The 20774-nt window shown below is 43.0% G+C and overlaps 1 protein-coding gene across 4 annotated transcripts; it reads right to left on the bottom strand.

The window, feature by feature from the left end:
- Positions 1-5100: 5100 nt before the first annotated feature.
- LOC100282231 (uncharacterized) lies at positions 5101-9139 on the bottom strand. 4 transcript variants are annotated; one of them, NM_001155143.2, is made up of 10 exons: positions 9020-9138; positions 8780-8937; positions 7227-7342; positions 7072-7131; positions 6429-6611; positions 6233-6337; positions 6033-6129; positions 5822-5929; positions 5582-5717; positions 5101-5484 (listed from the first exon to the last, which is right to left on the bottom strand). In NM_001155143.2, the coding sequence occupies exons 2-10, from the start codon at positions 8811-8813 to the stop codon at positions 5376-5378; spliced, it is 948 nt and encodes a 315-aa protein (NP_001148615.1). In that variant the 5' UTR covers positions 8814-8937; positions 9020-9138; the 3' UTR covers positions 5101-5375. The 4 variants fall into 4 exon arrangements, with proteins under 4 accessions (NP_001148615.1, NP_001399025.1, XP_020403314.1 ...); XM_020547725.2 differs by having other exon boundaries at positions 5171-5484; positions 8780-8928; positions 9020-9139; XM_020547724.3 differs by having other exon boundaries at positions 5171-5484; positions 8780-8933; positions 9020-9137.
- Positions 9140-20774: the final 11635 nt, after the last annotated feature.

The raw sequence follows: 20774 nt of genomic DNA, 5'->3' as shown, positions 1-20774 counted from the left end.
AAGCTGAGCAACGCAATACTGGCATACTGCTGCAGTGCTGCTCGGGCGAGGTGGGTCGTTCACTCTACGGCCCGCGTCCTACCACTCCTAAGTCCACACGCGTGTGGCCTGTCGCCCATCCAGGACCGAAATGCATGCAGCAGCAACACCTATCAAACGGAACAAACGAGTAGGAGATGTGTTCTTGTATTATCCGCTACACATGTCGAGAAGACATAGAGATGGATGCAACATCTACCAAACTGGACTATTGAGCAAGAGATGCCCCCAACGTGTGATGTTTGGGCTTACTCAATAATGAGTTCGCTTGCTTCCTGGTACAAACAGAAAAGGAGGGAGAGCTACTGTTCACCAAAGGGAGTTTGTGGAGGATTTGAAGCATTTGCTCATCTGTTAGATTTTATTATTGGTTTCAATTATTTTAAATATATTTTTCATGTTTTTACATTTTCTTTCCATTATACATGTGCATTGTAAATTTGTGGTCTTTATGATCTTTGTGAAGTTGTCAATATTTGAACTAGTGATCTTTGTAAATTTGTGAAGTTGTCATATTTTCAACTTGTGATAATTGTGAACTTGTTGTATTGAGCTATTTTCATACTGGTATGTTTACCGATCGTATTTTAAATTACGACCATTACCGGTGTATTTTCCGTGCTAAAGTTTCATTTTCGATGTTTTCGAAATACCGATATTGTTTCCGTTTCCGAAGTTACCGTTTCCGATTTCATTTCCGATAAAACTTACGGAAACGGAAACGGTTTTAGCGTTTACCGATCGTTTCCGACTGTTTTCATCCCTACCTGAGGATACCACAATCATTAGCCTTGTTAACGATCGACTGCAGAAGATCTACCGCAAGAACAAAAAGAAGGGGTGACAGAGGGTCCCCTTGTCTGACTCCACGCTTACAGTGAAAACGTTGCCCAGGGACACCATTTAGAAGCACTTCCGAAGTACCAGAGTTTAGAATCATTGAAATCCAATGAAGCCATTTGTCACCAAACCCCTTGTGTCTCAGTATGTCAATAATAGCATCATGCTCTAGTTTATCAAAAGCCTTTTCGAAATCCAGTTTTAGAATGACCATTTCTTTTCTTGACTTATGACAAAGAGAGATATATTCAAACACCCAAGCTAGACAATCCTGAATAGACCTTGCCTTTATGAATCCATATTGATTCTGATGAACTAGGATGGTAATCACACGTTGCAATCGGTTAGCGAGAAGTTTTGTCAGCACTTTTACATTTGTGTTGAGAAGGGAGATCGGCCTGTAGTCTCCAACTGAGGCAGGTGAGCTGTTTTTGGGATGAGAGTCACGTAGGAGCCGTTGATGCTTTGCATGCAAATTGAACCCTCATAGAACTTATCACATAGCTCATTGAATTCTGGAGCAATCACTGACCAACATTTCCTAACAAAATCTGTGTTAAATCCGTCCGGGCCTGGCGATTTATTTGTTGGCAGGTTTTTGATGACCAGATCAATCTCTTGATGGGAGAAAGGCACCTCAAGCTCTGGCAGGTTATCTATCGGTTGAATCAAAGAGGATAAATTAAAAACCATAGCCGTTTGCTGAGATGCACCCAATCTATCCTTGAAGTTTTAGAAAAGCACGGATGCTTTTTCCACATGAGAGATGTCGACATTGCTGTTGGTATCCTTTAATGACGAAATGAGGTTATGGCGATGTTTGACTGTGGCATTTGCATGAAAATTTTTTGTTCCAGCATCACCCAAGGTGGCCCATTTGATTTGGCATCTTTGTTTCCAGTAAGTTCGTTGTTTAGACAGCAAGTCTTGCAAATGTTGAATAAAGATATCTTTAAAGTTCCATTCTTGGATCGTTAAGTCTCTGCTCTCAATGAAGTCCAGTAGCTGAATAACCATTTTGACTTTGTCGATCACCTTTGCTAGGTTTGGGAGGGATTTTTGCCAACCTTGAATCGCTTTCCTTTCCCTCTTGAGCTTAGCTTATGAGCCTTTTCACAGGATCTGGCTGAAACAAGGGCTGAGCCCAAGAGTCTTGAAAGACTGTATGAAAGTCTTCATGTTGGAGCCAGAAATTCTCGAACCTGAAAATGGGCGGCTTTGGGATGTTAATTTGGACATTGATAATCCAAGGGACATAATCCGAGGCTCCTCTTGCTAGGGAGTGAGCAGAAGTAGCAGGGAATTTGGTAGACCAAGCCTGCAAGACAAAGCACTAGTCAAGCTTTTCTAGTAAAGGATGGCGTTGCATATTTGACCATGTGTAAGCTTGTCCCTTGAGGGGGATTTCTTGAATGCCCAGTTGACTGATTGCCAAATTAAAGTTCAGTATTCTATGAGTGTCTCCTCCTGATTTGTTGCGGTTTTCAGGTGTTCTAATCATATTGAAGTCGCCAAGAAAAATCCAAAGCTTATCATCATCAATCTCAAGGTTAGAGAGCCAAGAGAGAAAGGCCTCTCAACCCTGGGGGAAGAACATGGGGCGTAGATGTTGGTGAGCCACCAAACCTGATTTGTCAACTTTGTGCGGAATAAGATCGTATGTCCGAACAAATTCTGTTGTATCACCTCAGCATCAAAATGAGAACTTTTCCAAATTGTTATAAAACCCCAGATGCACCAACAGAAGATCTAAAAGCAAACTTATCTAGAGATATGTTGCAGAAATAGTGAATATAGGAGTCTTTAAAGGAATCTTTCTTTGTCTCGTGTATATATATATATATATATATATATATATATATATATATATATATATATATATATATATATATATATATATATATATATATATATATATATATATATATATATATATATATATATATATATATATATATATATATATACAAAACACCACTGCAGAGTGACCTCCATATTCTAGAAGGTTTCGTTATTCTAGCGAAGGGAAGATGTTCTTCGGACAATTGTTGTGTAATTCTCTCTCTACAACACCTTCATTGTAATTCTCTCTAAAGAACCGAAGATACAATTCTAAAGTTAATTTACAAAAGGGGAACATGTTATTGATATATCTCAATTGAGCTATCATATTTAAACTCTTCTATACTCCATGCATATTCGTTTATTCATACTAATAAAATCATGATTTATTCACCTTACAATTAACCTTCGTCTCCAAAGGAATTATCCTGAAGGGATAACTTCTTCGTGACGAAGGTTATCTATCTTTTTAAGTTTGTGTTGCCTTGTTTTTGATTGTGTATAGTAATCGACAACAAGTGACCAACAGCGTAATTTGCTTGTTAGATGATTTCCGCCTCCCAGACAGCTTGGTGAAGTCCTCGTCGAGCTCTTCAAGAAGATTGTAAAGAGGCCATGGTGGTGATTATGAGGGGCACGCACTTGCCTCATCAGAGAGGTGAATAGCGGCGTTAGTGTAATCGAGGTTTGTGTGATTCCTTGACCATCCAACTTAAAGATCAAATGGAGTCTTGATAGAGGAGCGAGTGAGTGCATTTGAATCCACCTCAACGTTGATTATGGGTGATTGGCAAATCACCGAGACCACGGTAAAAAATCACGTGTCTTCCTTGTTCATCATTTGATTACATTTCTATTACTTGTGATTTGTTGTGTCATTGTTTATTACTAGACATATCGTTTACTTGCTCACCCTATGTTGTAAATATAGTTTAGCTCAACATAGGCTAGAGAATTTATCCCTCTTGTTGTACTAATTAAATTTGTCTAATGTTTTTATTTTAGTCAAAACCATCTACTCATCCCCCTCTAGTCGGTGTCCTTGATCCTACACCAGGCCAAAAAATCCACTTTTAGGAGCTCTCTGGCAAAGCGGTCCAGTACACCACCGAACTAGTCTGGTGCGCCAGGTCACCTTCTGCAGGGCTCTCTGCGCACTCGGTCCTGTCCACCACCGAACCGGTCTGGTGCGCCTCTGCATAGCTCAATCTTGACTTCTTTTGGATTTTCTTCTCCAATTCAATTTACCTGTTCTTAAGAGCTTTATTATGATTTAGAGAAACTTGTTTAGAGTATGTCTAACTGGTATAAGTCGTAGATCCATACATGTAGCTCAAAACAGACACCAAAAAGCACTTTCTCCAAAGATTGTCTTTCTAAACTCTCTCAATTGCTCAAAACCATTCCTAAGGGCTTTAGAACTTATTCAAACCTATGAACAAGTCATAGCTCACTGTATCCAAGTTTTGCCCTATTTTGCCTTTGTTTGAGCAGTAAGTTAAGCTGTATTATGTAATATGGCACTTATGAACATGCACGTACACACTTAGCAAACTAGTTAATACTCAGGGTTGTGTTGGTAATTAATCACTAAAACCAAGTTAGAAATGATATATAACACATTTCTCTTTCAGACCCTTATAGCAGTGGTACTGTTAACCTATTAATAAGATCGGATCGATATATATATATATATATATATATATATATATATATATATATATATATATATATATATATATATATATCTTTATATGGAAATACAACAATATCGTTCATCTTGTACAAAGGTTGTATACGAATGAAGAGGGGATAGCTATGTCTTTTTGAGAGGGGTGTCATGCATCATGCATGCATGCCTTTTCTGGGAGCACTAGCTAGAACGGTGCGTCGGACATATTTGTTATTTTAATGGAGGGTTACTGATATGTTCTCCATGCACCACCGAACATATTAGTGCTATTTTTCAGCGTGGCCTACCTTCGTATTTCAAGCATAACTTTTATCTTTAGATTTAAATTGTAAAGGTAATGAAAATCTATACAACTTAGAGTTGAAATCATGTGAATTTTAGCGGACTTATTGGAAAGATAATGAAAAGCTCTACAACTTTTAGTCGAAATCATGTGAATTTTAGCGGATCCAAAATTATGAGATACTTCTAGTACAACCACTTCTTTGTCGCAACTTTAATGACTTTACTTTCGTTTGTCTTTGCGTCTAGGCTTGTATTTCTTAGTGTCTTATACTTTTGTCATGTCTTGCAAGTATCCAACATGGCTTTTGATATCTTCCTTGAGGTATTGATCATTATGACCATCATTTAATCTTTCTATTTAGTCCAAGCTTTATGACCACAAGTCAGGATTAGAGTATATTAATTAATAGTTTTTTTATGCATTCGTATTCAAGGCTAAATCTATACTCATGTGTGTCTATGGAGTATATATGAAGAAAAAAAAAACATCATACCATTCAATGGCCGAAGGCACATGCTGCAATTTAAAACATCTCAAATTGATTTGCAATCCTCCACAGGAACCAACTATTGAGATAATAGTGTTTGCAGTGCTTCGAATGTGAGTAAATATATCGACATCTCAAATTTGCTGCACATCTGGTGCGCGAGACCACAACACGTTAGTTAACTTGGTTCACGGCTTGGTGACGAGCTCCTTCACAAACGCGACCACCTTGGGCACATCGACCGTCCATGCGACCGAAATCGGTGAGTAGCCAGTCCACGGGTTCTCTGAGTTCCACCTGCACCAACCAGCGTGATGTAGCAACAAGTCACGACGAGCTACGTACAGGCGCGCAAGAAAGGAAAGGAAAGGAAAAAAAAGGGCCAGCTGCTTACTTCTTCAGCAACATGTCCATGGAAGTATGCCCGACGCAGATGCCCTGCGTCTCCACCCTCACCACGCCCTTCTTGAACGTGAACAGCTCCGGACGAACTAGCGCGGCAAAGCTGACCGGATCGTGGAGGAAAATCACTGGCCCAAACCAGAAACATGACTCTGAAGACCCGCAGCATGCATGTGTATATATAATACTAGCTAGTATATGACACAAAGCTATTGTGTTTGTTGCAGCGTACCAGGAGCACCATAAGACTCGGTGTGCCAGTCCAAGTAGAACTTGCATACATCACATAGGAACTGTGCGTACTTCCCTTGCGAGTTTCTTAGCTCCAGGAGATCCTTATCTGCAAGAGTACGTACGTATCAGCAGGTTGAGCATCTCACATGACACTTTTGGCGACTGAAATGAAATGAGAAAGGGTGACCGTATTCATCTTGCTTCAGGACCTGTGAAGCTGACTTGCGTTGTGATGTTGAGGCCAACGACGTAGATGTCCGCCCCAGAAGTGAAAACCATGTCGGCTGCCTCCGGATCACTGTGGATCTGCAGACGGTAATTGAGGACACTACGTTAGGGCGTTAGGCCCGACGAATCACAGGTTCAGGCTCCTGGTAGCACACCGAAACAAAGTGCATGGTTGCATTACATTTGCTTCAGCGGAAGGAGTGGCATTTCCAGCCGCAAAGAACGCTCCACCCAGCACAACGATCTTCTTAACGTTTTTCACGAATGAGGGATCCTTCTTGATGGCCTAGTAAACATTACAGCATGATGGCCACCATCAGTAATCGATCATATATGTACTCTCAAAAAAAAGTTCTACGGCTCCAGGAAGCACGTACCAATGCTATGTTTGTCAGAGGACCCAAGGCGAGCACAGAGACCTCTCCAGGAAATCGCGAGACCTTATCAACCAAGAAGTCGGTAGCACTTTCCTCCACTTTCTTGATAGTGGGATCAGGAAGATCTACGTTCCCGAGGCCATCAGGTCCATGAACGAAGTCAGCAACGTGCGGCTTTCCTCCCTGCTCACAACATAAAGATGTGAAACATTCGATGCCACATAGCTGAAGTGAATGGATTACCCAACTCAGCAGATGATGCATCAAATGCCACTTTAAATGGATATATATACATATGGACTTGGCGTCAAATGATACAGACAGCAGCCAATGCCATCTTGTGTGATACGATATTTAGACTTCCACCTGGTTCCTGACTTCCTGGTTGAACTATCACTTTTTTTGATGAAAAAATTATGGTTCAAATGTAAACTCAACTGAACACATTTTAATAATGTAGATTTTTCTAGTTTCATTGATTCTTTGAATATGCATTTGAACTAGTTGTTGGGAGTAATAAAAAAAACAGAGTAGAACTACAAAAGCACCACCTGAAGCTAGGGCAAAATTTTCTCTGCTCCAACAACCGTTTCTAAACACGTAGCAGCAATCTGGAAAGTTGGTAGTATGAGCAAATAAATACCTTGAGAGGCTCATGGCTGCCCTCAGCTACTGGGACCTCTAGATGGCTTGCCTTCTCGCACTGTTAGCATTGCAGATGAAGTAGAATCGCTAGTGTAAGTGAATGATAAAGAAACGAAGTGGAAATGGAGGTAGCATTTGCCATGAATATCTAACCAGGATCAAGGCGTTGCGTGTGGCATGCTCTGTGGTGCAGTTTCCGAAGATGGTGGTGAGCCCTAGGACCTGGACGCCCGGCATCTGGAATGCCATCAGGATGGCCACGCTGTCATCTGGAATCGAAGCATGAATATGTTAACAGCAAATTTCTCCATGATGGCATCACAAAAGTTTGAGCGTTTGCGGGTTAATCTGAGGTGAATATGCGACGCTGGTCAGGAATCTGAGGTGAAAATATGCGACGCTGGTCGAGCCAAAAAAAGTTTAGGGAACTGAACTAAACTGTTGCAGTATATAAGCACTTTCTACATTATATTGTGTACATTTACAATTTTATAGAAGACTCTAGTGAGACTCGGATCGGGAGCGATAGAGGTGGCTGAGTCCTTTCCACCCCATCGCTGAATCCCCTGATGCTGGTCACTGTTCAGTGTCCAGGCACCGTGGCACGCAAGTTCTTCATGATGACTGCAGGATAATATAAGGTGAGTGAAATATGTAAGGGTGGTCGCATGTCAGTGTCCAGCTCCACAAATTCTCCATGGCGATATCGCCAAAGTTTCAAATGCGCTTGGAGACCTCTTTTAAGAAAGAGTGACATCTTTTGTCCCTCTATTATTATGTATTCAAAGAAGAGAGAGAGAGAAAAAAGAGGAGGAGCTTTTGGTCCTGCAAAGACTACAGTGGGGATGCTCCATTACTATGTATTCGAAAAGGAAAAAGAAGAAGACTCTTTTGGCCCCGCGGAAAGTGCTGCGTGTATGTGCAATGCGGACATAAAAAAGTGACAAAGATGGCTACCGGACACTGAAAATGGTTTGGATTTGCTGGTGAACGCGGAAAACAGTGAGATGATTTATTCAAGGACATTTTATTTCTTATCAAATTCGCTGGTAGGGTAGACACCACGCCACGCCAAATAAAATATTCATTTCTAGCTTTGAAGCAAAGAGAGGAACAATGAAATAGGAGTATCAGTTTTGCCCGTCTCTGCCTTCATCCCACGTGGACCTCACGGTACTGCCAGTGGACCTGCCTGGCTTCGCGTTCCGGTATGGCGGTATGCGATGCGAGAAGGCAAGTTTGGTGCGCACGCTGGGCGCGTGCGTCATTTTCAACCTGGTAGACAACTTTACAAATATGATCCTATGCAGATAATTGAGGTCCGGATTGAGGCCAAGAACGATTCCAGCTAATCAATATTAGTACAAATAAGCTTATAACTATTCTAGCTGAAGGCTAGCTGAAACAGTTCTAATTAAACCGTTCCACATTAAACGAACATGCCCTAAGTAATTCAGTGGGAAAGGAGCGGTGAAGAACTTTTGCAACCCATCTCGAATGCTCCGTTAGCAATTTCCGAGTGGCAGCAGAGGTGAGAATCCACACAAACCAGAACTGGTCCAAGTGTCCAAGGGTCATCATCAAAGTAAAAAAAATCAAATAAGGAAGCGCGAAGGAACCAAGCGTCGAGCCGTCGACCTAGCACAATCTGAATCTGAAGGAGTGTTGCGTAGTAGCGAGAAAAGAGAGAGGAGAGGGGTGCGCACCGATGCCGGGATCCGTGTCAATGATGATCTTCATCTCCTCCCGCTCGTCGCTGCGGTGGTGGATCGGCCTCCGTCTCAGACTCTGATCGACCGTCTCCTTCCTCCCTCCCTCCTGTCGCGTCGATCCGTTGAGGCAGGCAGCAGGCGGACTGGACTAACTAGGTAATAGGGGAACGGAGTTGGTGGAGACGGCAATGATTGGCTGAACGGGTTGCGATTGCTAGGGAGGAGGAAACGTACGGATCGGAGAGGAGGAGGATGCGGCGGCCTCACTCGGTGCCGTGTCTCTCCCTGCTCGCTCGGCTCGATCAACAGGTAGGCAAAGGCAAGGCAAGGCATGTGGCCAACTGGCCAAGCACAGCTGCACACGAGGTGTGATATATACGACTGGGCATTGGGGTGTATCCGAAATTTCGGATCGAGTTGTTCGGGTTTTAAATAATTCGGATATTCAATAGGTAACCCCAAAATTGATCTGATTTTTTTCGGGTACCCGAAAATTCGGGTAAAAAATGGATTCGGGTTTGGATAATTTACAGTTACCTGATTTACAGGCAACAAGTAAACTGTAAACTGCATTACAGCCATCAAGGTTACAAGGACAATATGCAAACTGCAAACAACATGTTCACAAACATCTACAAGGCTATAAACAGCATTACAGGTTACAGGCTTACATGCTTATAGCCATCAAGGCAGCTAGATTAGGACAGATTCACAAACATGTTCACAAATTCTTGGGCTTTTTGTGATCTTGTAAGTTGCAGCCTCCAATCCTCTATAAACCATACACCATAGCATTCAATACATGTGGTTTGGTTGCAGCAACATAGGAACAGGATAGGATATCCTTAAGTAACACACACTCAAACAGTAAGCAACACAACATCTGCAAATTCTGCATGAACAAAGGATACCTGTGAGGCTGTGACTACACAAAGAACTTAAGGATAAAGTAAAACATAAGTGCTTTCAAACCTTAAGTAGCAGGTCTTTCATCAGATTTAGAGGAAGGGCATCTACTGCTGCTTGGTGTAGCTTGAGACTTGGAAGTGGTAGGATTTTCTTTCCCTTTCCCACCAAATTCTTCAATTAAATCTATTATAAAATGAATTCAACTAGTCAAATATGTAGTTAATATAACAATTACATGGATTACACTACAATGGTGAATATTGACTATATCTGCTTCAATCATGGCTAATTCCTCTATATTCTCTTGGATGTTGATTGGAGTAGTCCTTCTCAACCCGTCTTGGGTACATACAAGTGCCTCCAGCATGAAAGGAGTTAGCGATGTACCAAAGTCATCTAAGATATGTCCACTCGTGCTAAAAGCGGACTCCGCAGCCACTGTTGAGATAGGAATAGCAAGCACATCACGGGATCTTGGTGAAATGGTTCCACACATCTGATCTTGGTGCCATCTTCTTCCTTTCATGTTGTGCACAATCTTTGTCAAGGTCAACCACCTCTTGGTCAGTAGCCCCTTGTGATTGTGATGGTTGTGTTTGTGTCCCATCATTTTCTAGAGTGCCAGTGCCCACTGATTCCATACCCTTGTCCAATATGTCTTCAGGTTCAGGCATCTATTAAAAAGGAGGACACACAGTAAGTCAATAAGGAAGATGAATACATGATGCAAGGAAAACATCTCATGTGCAAGAAGGAAACACACAGTAAACATCTCATGTGTATCATACATCCTACCTTCACTGCTTCACACAAGAACACACTAGTATTTGTGTATTACCAATTCACACAAGAACACACTAGTACAAGAACACACTAGAATTAGTACCGTACGAGGACAAGCATGTACTACACTACTATTTCTACTGATCCTAGTTATTACCTATTAGTGTATTACCAATTCACCATTCACATGAGTACTACACTATTATTTCTACTGATCAAATATGCTAGAACAAAAAAGAATTAAACATTGAGCAGTGAGCACTTAACACATACGTTGTAAGATTCTTCCAATGTTGGTGTTGTTCTTCAATGTTGCCTTCACTACACCACGAGCCAGGCACCGGGCAGGCGGGCATAGGGCGCCGGCGTGCAGCTTGCAGCTTGCTGGCACAAATCGGCTTGTGCTGCTGCTTGGACGACGGCGGACACTGCTGCTGCTTTGCACAAGGCTGCTGCTTGGTGGTCGGCACGAACGCACGGTCACCGGTCGGGACGGCGCCGTGTACTGGTGCTCGATGGACGATGGTGTCGTGGACTGGTGCAGTGGTGCTCGATGAACGACGGCGACAGCTGCTAGGGTTGGAGTTGGAGAACTGGAGAACAACCGAACAAGAGAACATGAGAAGTGGGGACGCCTAGACCACTGCCGGCTCGTCGCTCGAGCCTTGGGTTGTTCGCTGTTGCGCTAGCTAGGCTGTTGGGCTTGGAATTTAGAAGCATGGGCCTTGCGTTGTGCAAATTCGGGTCCAGTTTATATTCGGGTACCGGATTACTGAAGCCGAAATTTCCTATAAAATTTCGGGTACCGGAAGGTTCTACCCAAATTGTTTTTCGAGTTTTTCGGGTTCGGGTTCGGGATTCGAGTATCGGGTTTTCTGCCCAGTCCTAGTGATATATACTCGAGTCTGCGAAAGGTCATCTAGCTGAATTGGTTAGCTGGTTTGAGTAGCACTTCTTAGATCCTGGGTTCAACTCCCCGTAGGAGCGAATTTCAGACTGTGGTAAAAAATCCCCTCGTCCGTTCCACGCCAAATCACGGGTCTAAGGCTTAGCCTCGATCGCGGTCGTTCTCACATGGGCTTCGATGCCACTGTGTATGGATGGGGCAGGGATTCGGGAGTTTTTTTACCTATATGAGAAGGTCTTCTTCTTAATATAATACTCGGGGGCTATCTTACCCCGCAGGTCGAGTTTTTTGTGATATATACTCGAATGTGTTGAGAAATTAGACTTTTTTGATTAAATTTCAGATATAAATCATGACCAACAACAAATAGTCTATGTATCTGTGTCACACCCGGATTTAAGGGCAAATCCGGGCGCGAATCAAATGTGTACTAGGATTAAGTCTCACATATATGATAACTCATGGTACAGAAACGAATGTCATACCTTTACTATATAATAGGAGTTCTGTATAAAATAGTTAAATAATTACATCATACGAAGACAATGATCCAGCAACCATAGTTGAGTGGGAAACGACGGCCTAGACCTCTCACGAACTCATCGCAAAATTCTTCATGCTCCTCATCATGTGGTACCTGTCCTTGACCTGGGGTGTGAGTGCATCAAGGGTGAGCTCACATAAGTGAAAGGGAAATGTGCCCTTGGGCCATTTCTAAAGTATTTTGGTGATTAAGTGCCCAACACAAATGGTTTAAGTGTTAAATTGTGCCAAAGACTCAAGAAGTGCAAATCAAGGTGCAAGGTATGTTTCTAGACTTAGTACATTGTTTTGAAGACTAGCGTATTGTGTCTAAGTGCTAGAAACAGGAGAAAACGATTTGAAAAAGGATTGGTTGTGTATAGCCAAATACAGTTTCGTCTGGGTGCACCGGACTGTCCGGTGGTGCACCGGACAGTGTCCGGTGCGCCAGGACCAGTCTCGGTGAACAGTTCGCTCTAGGGACTCGACGACAGCGTACGGCTATAAATCACCGGACTGTCCGGTGAGTCGTCTGCGGCGAAGTCGTCGCTCTCGGGAAAAGCGCAACGGCGTACGGCTAAAAATCACCGGACTGTCTGGTGGTGCACCGAACTGTCCGGTGAGCCAACGGTCGGCCGCGCAATCCGCGTGTGACGCGTGGCCGAGCCAACGGTCAGATGGGAGCACCGGACTGTCCGGTGTGCACCGGACAGTGTCCGGTGCGCCAACGGCTCCAAATCTTCAACGGTAGAGGAGCTCCAAATTTGAACTCCTCTTGAGTTGAGAACTCCGTGTGTGAACTTAGAGCTCAAGTTGTGACTAGTGTGCGTGTTTGTGCTGTTGCTTTTGAGACTTGTGTCTGTTGCTTTTCCATCCCTTACATCCGTGCTTCTTTGTGATCATCTTTTGTAAGGGCGAGAGGCTCCAAGTTGTGGAGATTCCTCGCAAACGGGATATAGTGAAAGAAAGAAAAACATCGTGGTATTCAAGTGGATCTTTGGATCACTTGAAAGGGGTTGAGTGCAACCCTCGTCCATTGGGACGCCACAACGTGGACTAGGCAAGTGTTGTACTTGGCCGAACCACAGGATAAACCATCGTGTCTCTTGTGCTTGTTCTCATTGTGACTATTGTGTTTCACAAGAGCTCGATCCTTAGCCACTTGAATTCACTGTGCTAACACTTAATCAAGTTTTGTGGCTTTAAGTTTTAAGTTTTTACAGGATCACCTATTCACCCCCCCCCCTCTAGGTGCTCTCAATTGGTATCAGAGCCGTTCTCTTCACGAAAGGGACTAATCACCCGAAGAGATGGATCCTAAGGGAAAGGGGATTGTGGTCAACGACAATGAGAAGGAGTCCATCTTCAACGAGCCGAGGGACGACAAAGCCAATGACTCCAGCTTGAGTCAAAAGAATAAGGATGGAAAGAAGAAGAGGCGCATCAAGAAGATTGTCTACTATGACAACGATGAATCCTCCTCTTCTCAAAAGGACGACGAATACGAGGAGAAAAAGAAAATGGTTAACTCGAACTTTTCTTTCGATTATTCTCGTATTCCGCATAGTTCCAATGCTCATTTGCTTTCCATTCCACTTGGTAAACCTCCACACTTTGATGGAGAGGACTACGGATTTTGGAGTCACAAAATGCGTAGCCATTTGTTCTCTCTTCATCCAAGTATATGGGAGATAGTAGAAAATGGAATGTAGTTTGATAGTTTGGATAATTCTATGTTTATCAATGAACAAATCCATAAAAATGCACAAGCTACTACTGTTCTTTTAGCATCCTTGTGCAGGGAAGAATACAATAAGGTGAGCGGCTTGGATAACGCCAAGCAGATCTGGGACACCCTCAAGATCTCGCATGAGGGGAACGACGCCACCATGCTCACCAAGATGGAGTTGGTGGAAGGCGAACTAGGAAGGTTCGCGATGATCAGGGGAGAGGAGCCAACTCAAACGTACAATAGGCTCAAGACCCTGGTCAACAAGATAAGGAGCTATGGGAGCATGAAATGGACAGACCACGATGTCGTCCGACTTATGCTAAGGTCCTTCACTATCCTTGATCCTCATCTTGTAAACTCTATTCGTGAGAATCCTAGGTACATCAAGATGATGCCCGAGGAAATACTCGGAAAGTTTGTAAGCGGGCGAATGATGATCAAGGAGGCAAGATATGTTGATGAGGCATTGAATGGCCCAATGCCAATCCACGAGCCTCAAACCGTTGCTCTCAAAGCAACAAGTAGCAGGGAGACGCTACCCATCAAGGTGGCGCAAGTTGAGGCGGTCGGGCTAAATGAGAATGAAATGGCCCTCATCATCAAGCGCTTCAAGACGACGCTCAAAAGTCGCAAGGAGCATCCCAACAAGAGCAAGACGAAGGGAAAGCGCTCCTGCTTCAAGTGTGGTAAGATTGGTCACTTTATTGCTAACTGTCCCGATAATGATAGTGACCAGGAACAAGGAAAGAATGGGAAGAGAGATAACAAGAAGGTTTACAAGAAGGCTAAGGGCGAGGCACACCTTGGAAAAGAATGGGACTCAGATTGTTCTTCGTCTGACTCCGACGACGAAGGACTCGCCGCCACGGCCTTCAACAAATCGTCTCTCTTCCCCAACGAGCGTCACACCTGCCTCATGGCAAAGGAGAAGAAGGTAAGTACTCGAAGTACTATTATGTATGCTTCTTCAAGTGATGATGAGTCTAGTGATGATGAAGTAGACTATGCAAGCTTATTCAAAGGTTTAGATAGAACTAAAATTGACAAGATCAATGAATTAATTGATGCTTTGAATGAGAAGAATAGACTGTTAGAGAAGCAAGAGGATCTTTTATATGAAGAGCATGATAAATTTGTTAGTGCGCAAAATTCTCTTGCTTTAGAAGTTAAAAGAAATGAAATGCTTTCATGTGAATTATCTACATGCCATGAATCTATTTCTAGCTTAAAGAGTATTAATGTTGATTTAAATACTAAGTTAGAAATAGCTAATAAATCAAGCTCTTGTGTAGAACATGTTGTGATTTGCAATAGGTGTAAGGATTTTAATGTTGATGCTTGTAGTGAACACTTAATTTCCATTTCCAAATTAAATGATGAAGTGGCTAGTCTTAATGCCCAACTTAAGACTAGCAAGAATGAATTTGACAAACTAAAATTTGCAAGGGATGCCTACACTATTGGTAGACACCCCTCAATTAAGGATGGGCTTGGCTTCAAGACGGAAGCCAAGAACTTAACAAGCCAAAGAGCTCCAATTTTCAACAAGGAAAAGGGGAAGGCTCCTATGGCTAATAGTAGTCAAAAGAATCATGCATTTATTTATGATAGAAAATTTTCTAGAAATGCTTATCATAATAGGAGTTGTGATGCTTATGATTCAAATGCCATGATTGCTTCAAGTTCTTCATTTGTGCATGGTAGAGATATGCCTAGGAGAAATGTTTTTCATGTACCTAGAAAACCAAGTAATGAACCTTCTACAATTTACCATGCTCGCAATGCTTCTTTTACAATTTATAGGAAGAATAAGAAAGTAATTGCAAAGAAATTAGGGGCAAAATGCAAAGGAGATAAAACTTGCATTTGGGTCCCTAAGGCTATTGTTACTAACCTTGTAGGACCCAACAAGAGTTGGGTACCTAAAACCCAAGCCTAAATTGCCTTGCAGGTTTATGCATCCGAGGGCTCAAGCTGGATTATCGACAGCGGATGCACAAACCACATGACGGGGGAGAAGAAGATGTTCACCTCCTACGTCAAGAACAAAGATTCCCAAGATTCAATCATATTCGGTGACGGGAATCAAGGCAAGGTTAAAGGACTAGGAAAATAGCTATTTCATCCGAGCATTCCATCTCTAATGTGTTTTTAGTTGAATCGCTCGGGTATAACTTGTTGTCCGTTAGTCAACTTTGTAATATGGGTTATAATTGCTTATTTACTAATGTAGATGTGTCTGTCTTTAGAAGGAGGGATGGTTCATTAGCTTTTAAGGGTGTACTAGACGACAAACTCTATTTAGTTGATTTTGCAAAGGAAGAGGCCGATCTAGATGCATGCTTAATTGCTAAGACTAGCATGGGCTGGTTGTGGCATCGCCGTCTAGCACATGTGGGGATGAAGAACCTTCACAAACTTCTAAAGGGAGAACATGTGTTAGGTCTAACAAATGTATCTTTCGAAAAAGATAGACCTTGTGCAGCTTGTCAAGCAGGTAAACAGGTGGGAAGTACTCATCATAGCAAAAATGTGATGACCACATCAAGACCCTTGGAGCTACTTCATATGGACCTCTTCGGACCTGTCGCCTACCACAGCATCGGGGAAGTAAGTATGGTCGTGTTATTGTTGATGACTTTTCCCGCTTCACTTGGGTATTCTTTTTGTAGGATAAGTGTGAAACCCAAGGGACCCTCAAGCGCTTCCTAAGGAGAGCTCAAAATGAATTTGAGCTCAAGGTGAAGAAGATAAGGAGCAACAACGGGTCCGAGTTCAAGAACCTTCAAGTGGAAGAGTACCTTGAGGAGGAAGGAATCAAGCACGAGTTCTCCGCTCCCTACACACCACAGCAAAACGGTGTGGTAGAGAGGAAGAACAGGACGCTGTTGGACATGGCAAGAACAATGCTTGGAGAGTTCAATACGCCCGAGCGGTTTTGGTCTGAAGCCGTGAACACGGCTTGCCACGCCATAAACCGGGTCTACCTTCATCGTCTCCTCAAGAAGACTTCGTATGAGCTTCTAACCGGTAACAAACCCAACATTTCATATTTTCGTGTATTTGGGAGTAAATGCTATATTCTAGTAAAGAATGGTAGAAATTCTAAATTTGCTCCCAAAGCCGTAGAAGGGTTTTTGTTAGGTTATGACTCAAATACAAAGGCGTATAGAGTCTTCAACAAATCATCGGGTTTGGTTGAAGTCTCTAGCGACGTTGTATTTGATGAGACTAATGGCTCTCCAAGAGAGCAAGTTGATCTTGATGATGTAGATGAAGAAGATGTTCTAACGGCCGCAATACGCACCATGGCGATTGGAGATGTGCGACCACAGGAACAAAAGGAGCAAGATCAACCTTCTTCCTCAACAATGGTGCATCCCCCAACTCAAACTGATGAACAGGTTCATCAAGAAGAGGCGTGTGATCAAGGGGGAGCACAAGATGATCATGTTATGGAGGAAGAAGCACCACAGGCCCCTCCAACTCAAGTCCGAACGACGATTCAAAGGAATCATCCCGTCGACCAGATATTGGGTGATATAAGCAAGGGAGTAACTACTCGCTCTAGATTAGCTAATTTTTGTGAGCATTACTCTTTTGTCTCTTCTATTGAGCCTTTCAGGGTAGAAGAGGCCTTGCTAGATCCGGACTGGGTGTTGGCCATGCAGGAAGAGCTCAACAACTTCAAGCGAAATGAAGTTTGGACACTGGTGCCACGTCCCAAGCAAAACGTGGTGGGAACCAAGTGGGTGTTCCGCAACAAACAGGACGAGCACGGGGTGGTGACAAGGAACAAGGCTAGACTTGCGGCAAAAGGTTATGCCCAAGTCGCAGGTTTGGACTTTGAGGAGACTTTTGCTCCTGTGGCTAGGCTAGAGTCTATTCGCATATTGTTAGCCTATGCCGCTCACCATTCTTTCAGGTTGTTCCAAATGTATGTGAAGAGCGCTTTCCTCAACGAGCCAATCAAGGAGGAGGTGTACGTAGAGCAACCCCCTGGCTTTGAGGATGAACGGTACCCTGACCATGTGTGTAAGCTCTCTAAGGCGCTCTATGAACTTAAGCAAGCCCCAAGAGCATGGTATGAATGCCTTAGAGACTTTCTAATCGCTAATGCTTTCAAGGTTGGGAAAGCCGATCCAACTCTTTTCACTAAGACATGTGATGGTGACTTATTTGTGTGCCAAATTTATGTCGATGACATAATATTTGGTTCTACTAACCAAAATTCTTGTGAAGAGTTTAGTAGGGTGATGACTCAAAAATTTGAGATGTCAATGATGGGAGAGTTGAACTACTTCCTTGGGTTCCAAGTGAAGCAACTCAAGGACGGCACTTTCATTTCCCAAACGACGTACACGCAGGATTTGATCAAGCGGTTTGGGATGAAGGACGCCAAGCCCGCAAAGACTCCAATGGGAACCGACAGACATGTCGACCTCAACAAAGGAGGTAAGTCCGTTGATCAAAAGGCATACCGGTCTATGATAGGGTCTTTACTTTATTTATGTGCTAGTAGACCGGATATTATGCTAAGTGTATGCATGTGTGCTAGATTTTAATCCGATCCAAGGGAGTGTCACCTTGTGGTCGTTAAGCGAATTCTTAGATATTTAGTTGCTACGCCTTGCTTCGGGATCTGGTATCCAAAGGGGTCAACCTTTGACTTGATTGGATACTCAGACTCCGATTATGCTGGATGCAAGGTTGATAGGAAGAGTACATCAGGGACATGCCAATTCTTAGGAAGGTCCCTGGTGTCTTGGAGTTCTAAGAAACAAACTTCTGTTGCCCTATCCACCACTGAAGCCGAGTATGTTGCCGCAGGGCAGTGTTGCGCGCAACTACTTTGGATGAGGCAAACCCTCAAGGACTTTGGCTATAATCTGAGCAAAGTCCCACTCCTATGTGATAATGAGAGTGCAATCCGCATGGCGGATAATCCTGTTGAACACAGCCGCACAAAGCACATAGACATCAGGCATCACTTTTTGAGAGATCACTAGCAAAAGGGAGATATTGAAGTGTTTTATGTTAGCACCGAGAACCAGCTAGCTGATATCTTTACCAAGACTTTAGATGAGAATACCTTTTGCAGGCTGCGTAGTGAGCTAAATGTCTTAGATTTGCGTAACTTGGATTGATTTATAGCATACATGTGTTTTATGCCTTTGATCATGTTCCTTTATGCATTTTGTTGTTTATAGTGCTCAAGTTGTACCCATGATCCCCGGACCTCACAAGTCCATTTGCAAGTGATGCACTTATTTAGGGGGAGGCATGCTACAACTTGACACTTTGAGACTAACCTTGTGTTTGAGTTTATTTGTTTTAGTCTCAAAAGTGGATTGAAAGGAAAAAGTGGACTTGGACCATGAAAGACTTCCACTGCACTCCGATAAGAGAGTAACTAATTCCAAGTTCATCTCTATGCTCTTATTGCATTTTTACTCTTAATTGAAGATTTTGGTGAGGCAATGAGGTTTAAGGGCCAAAATGATCTCGTTTTGGTGCTTGATGCCAAAGGGGGAGAAATTAAGGCCAAAGCAAGCAAATGGATCAGCTACCACTTGAGGATTTTGAAAATAGTAGTGTTAGAAGTTTTGATTTGTCAAAATACTCTAAGTGTCTCTTTTTGTCAAAAGTTGGTCTCTTGTGGGAAAAATGTTTGATTATGGGGAAAAGGGGGAGTTTTTGAATCTTTGATCAATTTCTCTTGGAATACCTCTCTTTATGTCTCAACAAGTGTGTGTTTGACTTAGAGATAGGAATTTGAGTTTGATTTACAAAAACAAACCAAGTGGTGTGTCACACCCGGGTTTCGGGGGCACCAAGACCCGGGCGCGAACATAATCACCAGGTGTGCTGGGACCAAGTCTCACACATGTGATGAATCATGGCACAGGATCAAATGTCACATCTTTACTAAATAATAGGAGTTCTTTACAAAATAAATAATTACATTATAAGGAGACAACGGTCCAGCAACCCAAAGTTGACTGGGAGACGACGGCCTAGATCTCTCACGAACACATCACAGCATCCTCCAAGCGCCTCATCCTGCGGTACCTGTTCTTGACCTGTGGGGGGTGTGAGACAGCAAGAGTGAGCTCACATACGTTCATCGCTCAACAAGTTGTGGGGAATAATGTGCATGAACTCGCCAAAGGTGGGAGCTCACGTGAAGTGTAAGGCTTACCAAAGAGGATGGTTAGAGCTGAGCATTGCTTTTAAAGTTGGTCAAAATTTTATTAGCAATTACTAAGTATAAGTAAATACCAGCCCAATTAAATGGTAGAACAAAAGTAACAACATCACCTGCGATGCAATGCATATGACAAATTGAATTTAAGTTCCATAAATTAATCATGTGAGGGTCCGAGCCGCTCATGACCGTGAGCACGGCTAGTATACCAGTTTTACACTCTGCAGAGGTTGCGCATCTTTACCCACAAGTCATGTTACCCATCTGCCAAGGGATCGCGACTTCCCATACACCTCTACCGAGGAGGCGAGGCAGGGTAACACTACGAGGCCTTTACAAAGTTCCACTAGCTTCAGAAAACCCGCTACAGTTTATAGGAAGCTCCAATGCAGGAATCCCTTGCAGGACCGCCATCGCAGCAAAATCCTCCCGAGGGCCTCCCTACACTGACCACTCCCCTACTGCCCTTGCCCCTTTCGGGTAAGGTAGTCCTCCACTAGCTTTCCTAATTAATCAGCCAAGGGCGTCCCATTATACCCTTGTGGTAGCACTGTTTTCCCGGGTGGTCGCTCCATGTTCCAATTAACATAATGATCTTACCATGAACGATAAATAACAACGGATAACAAAAGTATAATCATGAGTAATGTATCTTCATACCCAAAACCACATAAAGCACTAGCAAGTACTACCCAAAAAGTTCAGTGGTAACAAGGTATAAAGATAATCAAACTAGGGTAACCTATTGGGTCCCATCAAAATTAACCTACGCAGATCATTATGATTAATTAGAACATGAGTGGGTAAAAAGAAGTGATCAAGGGCACAACTTGCCTGGGACTTGAGATTCCAGGTACCAACTTGCTCTTCAGCTGACTCGTGACCTCACGCTAGTCGTAGTAATACAAACAAACAGTGTATAGGCAAA

The sequence above is a fragment of the Zea mays genome, chromosome 2 (assembly GCF_902167145.1).
Source record: "Zea mays cultivar B73 chromosome 2, Zm-B73-REFERENCE-NAM-5.0, whole genome shotgun sequence".
NCBI classification, from domain to species: Eukaryota; Viridiplantae; Streptophyta; class Magnoliopsida; order Poales; family Poaceae; genus Zea; species Zea mays.
This window is presented reverse-complemented; position numbering and strand designations above follow the sequence as displayed.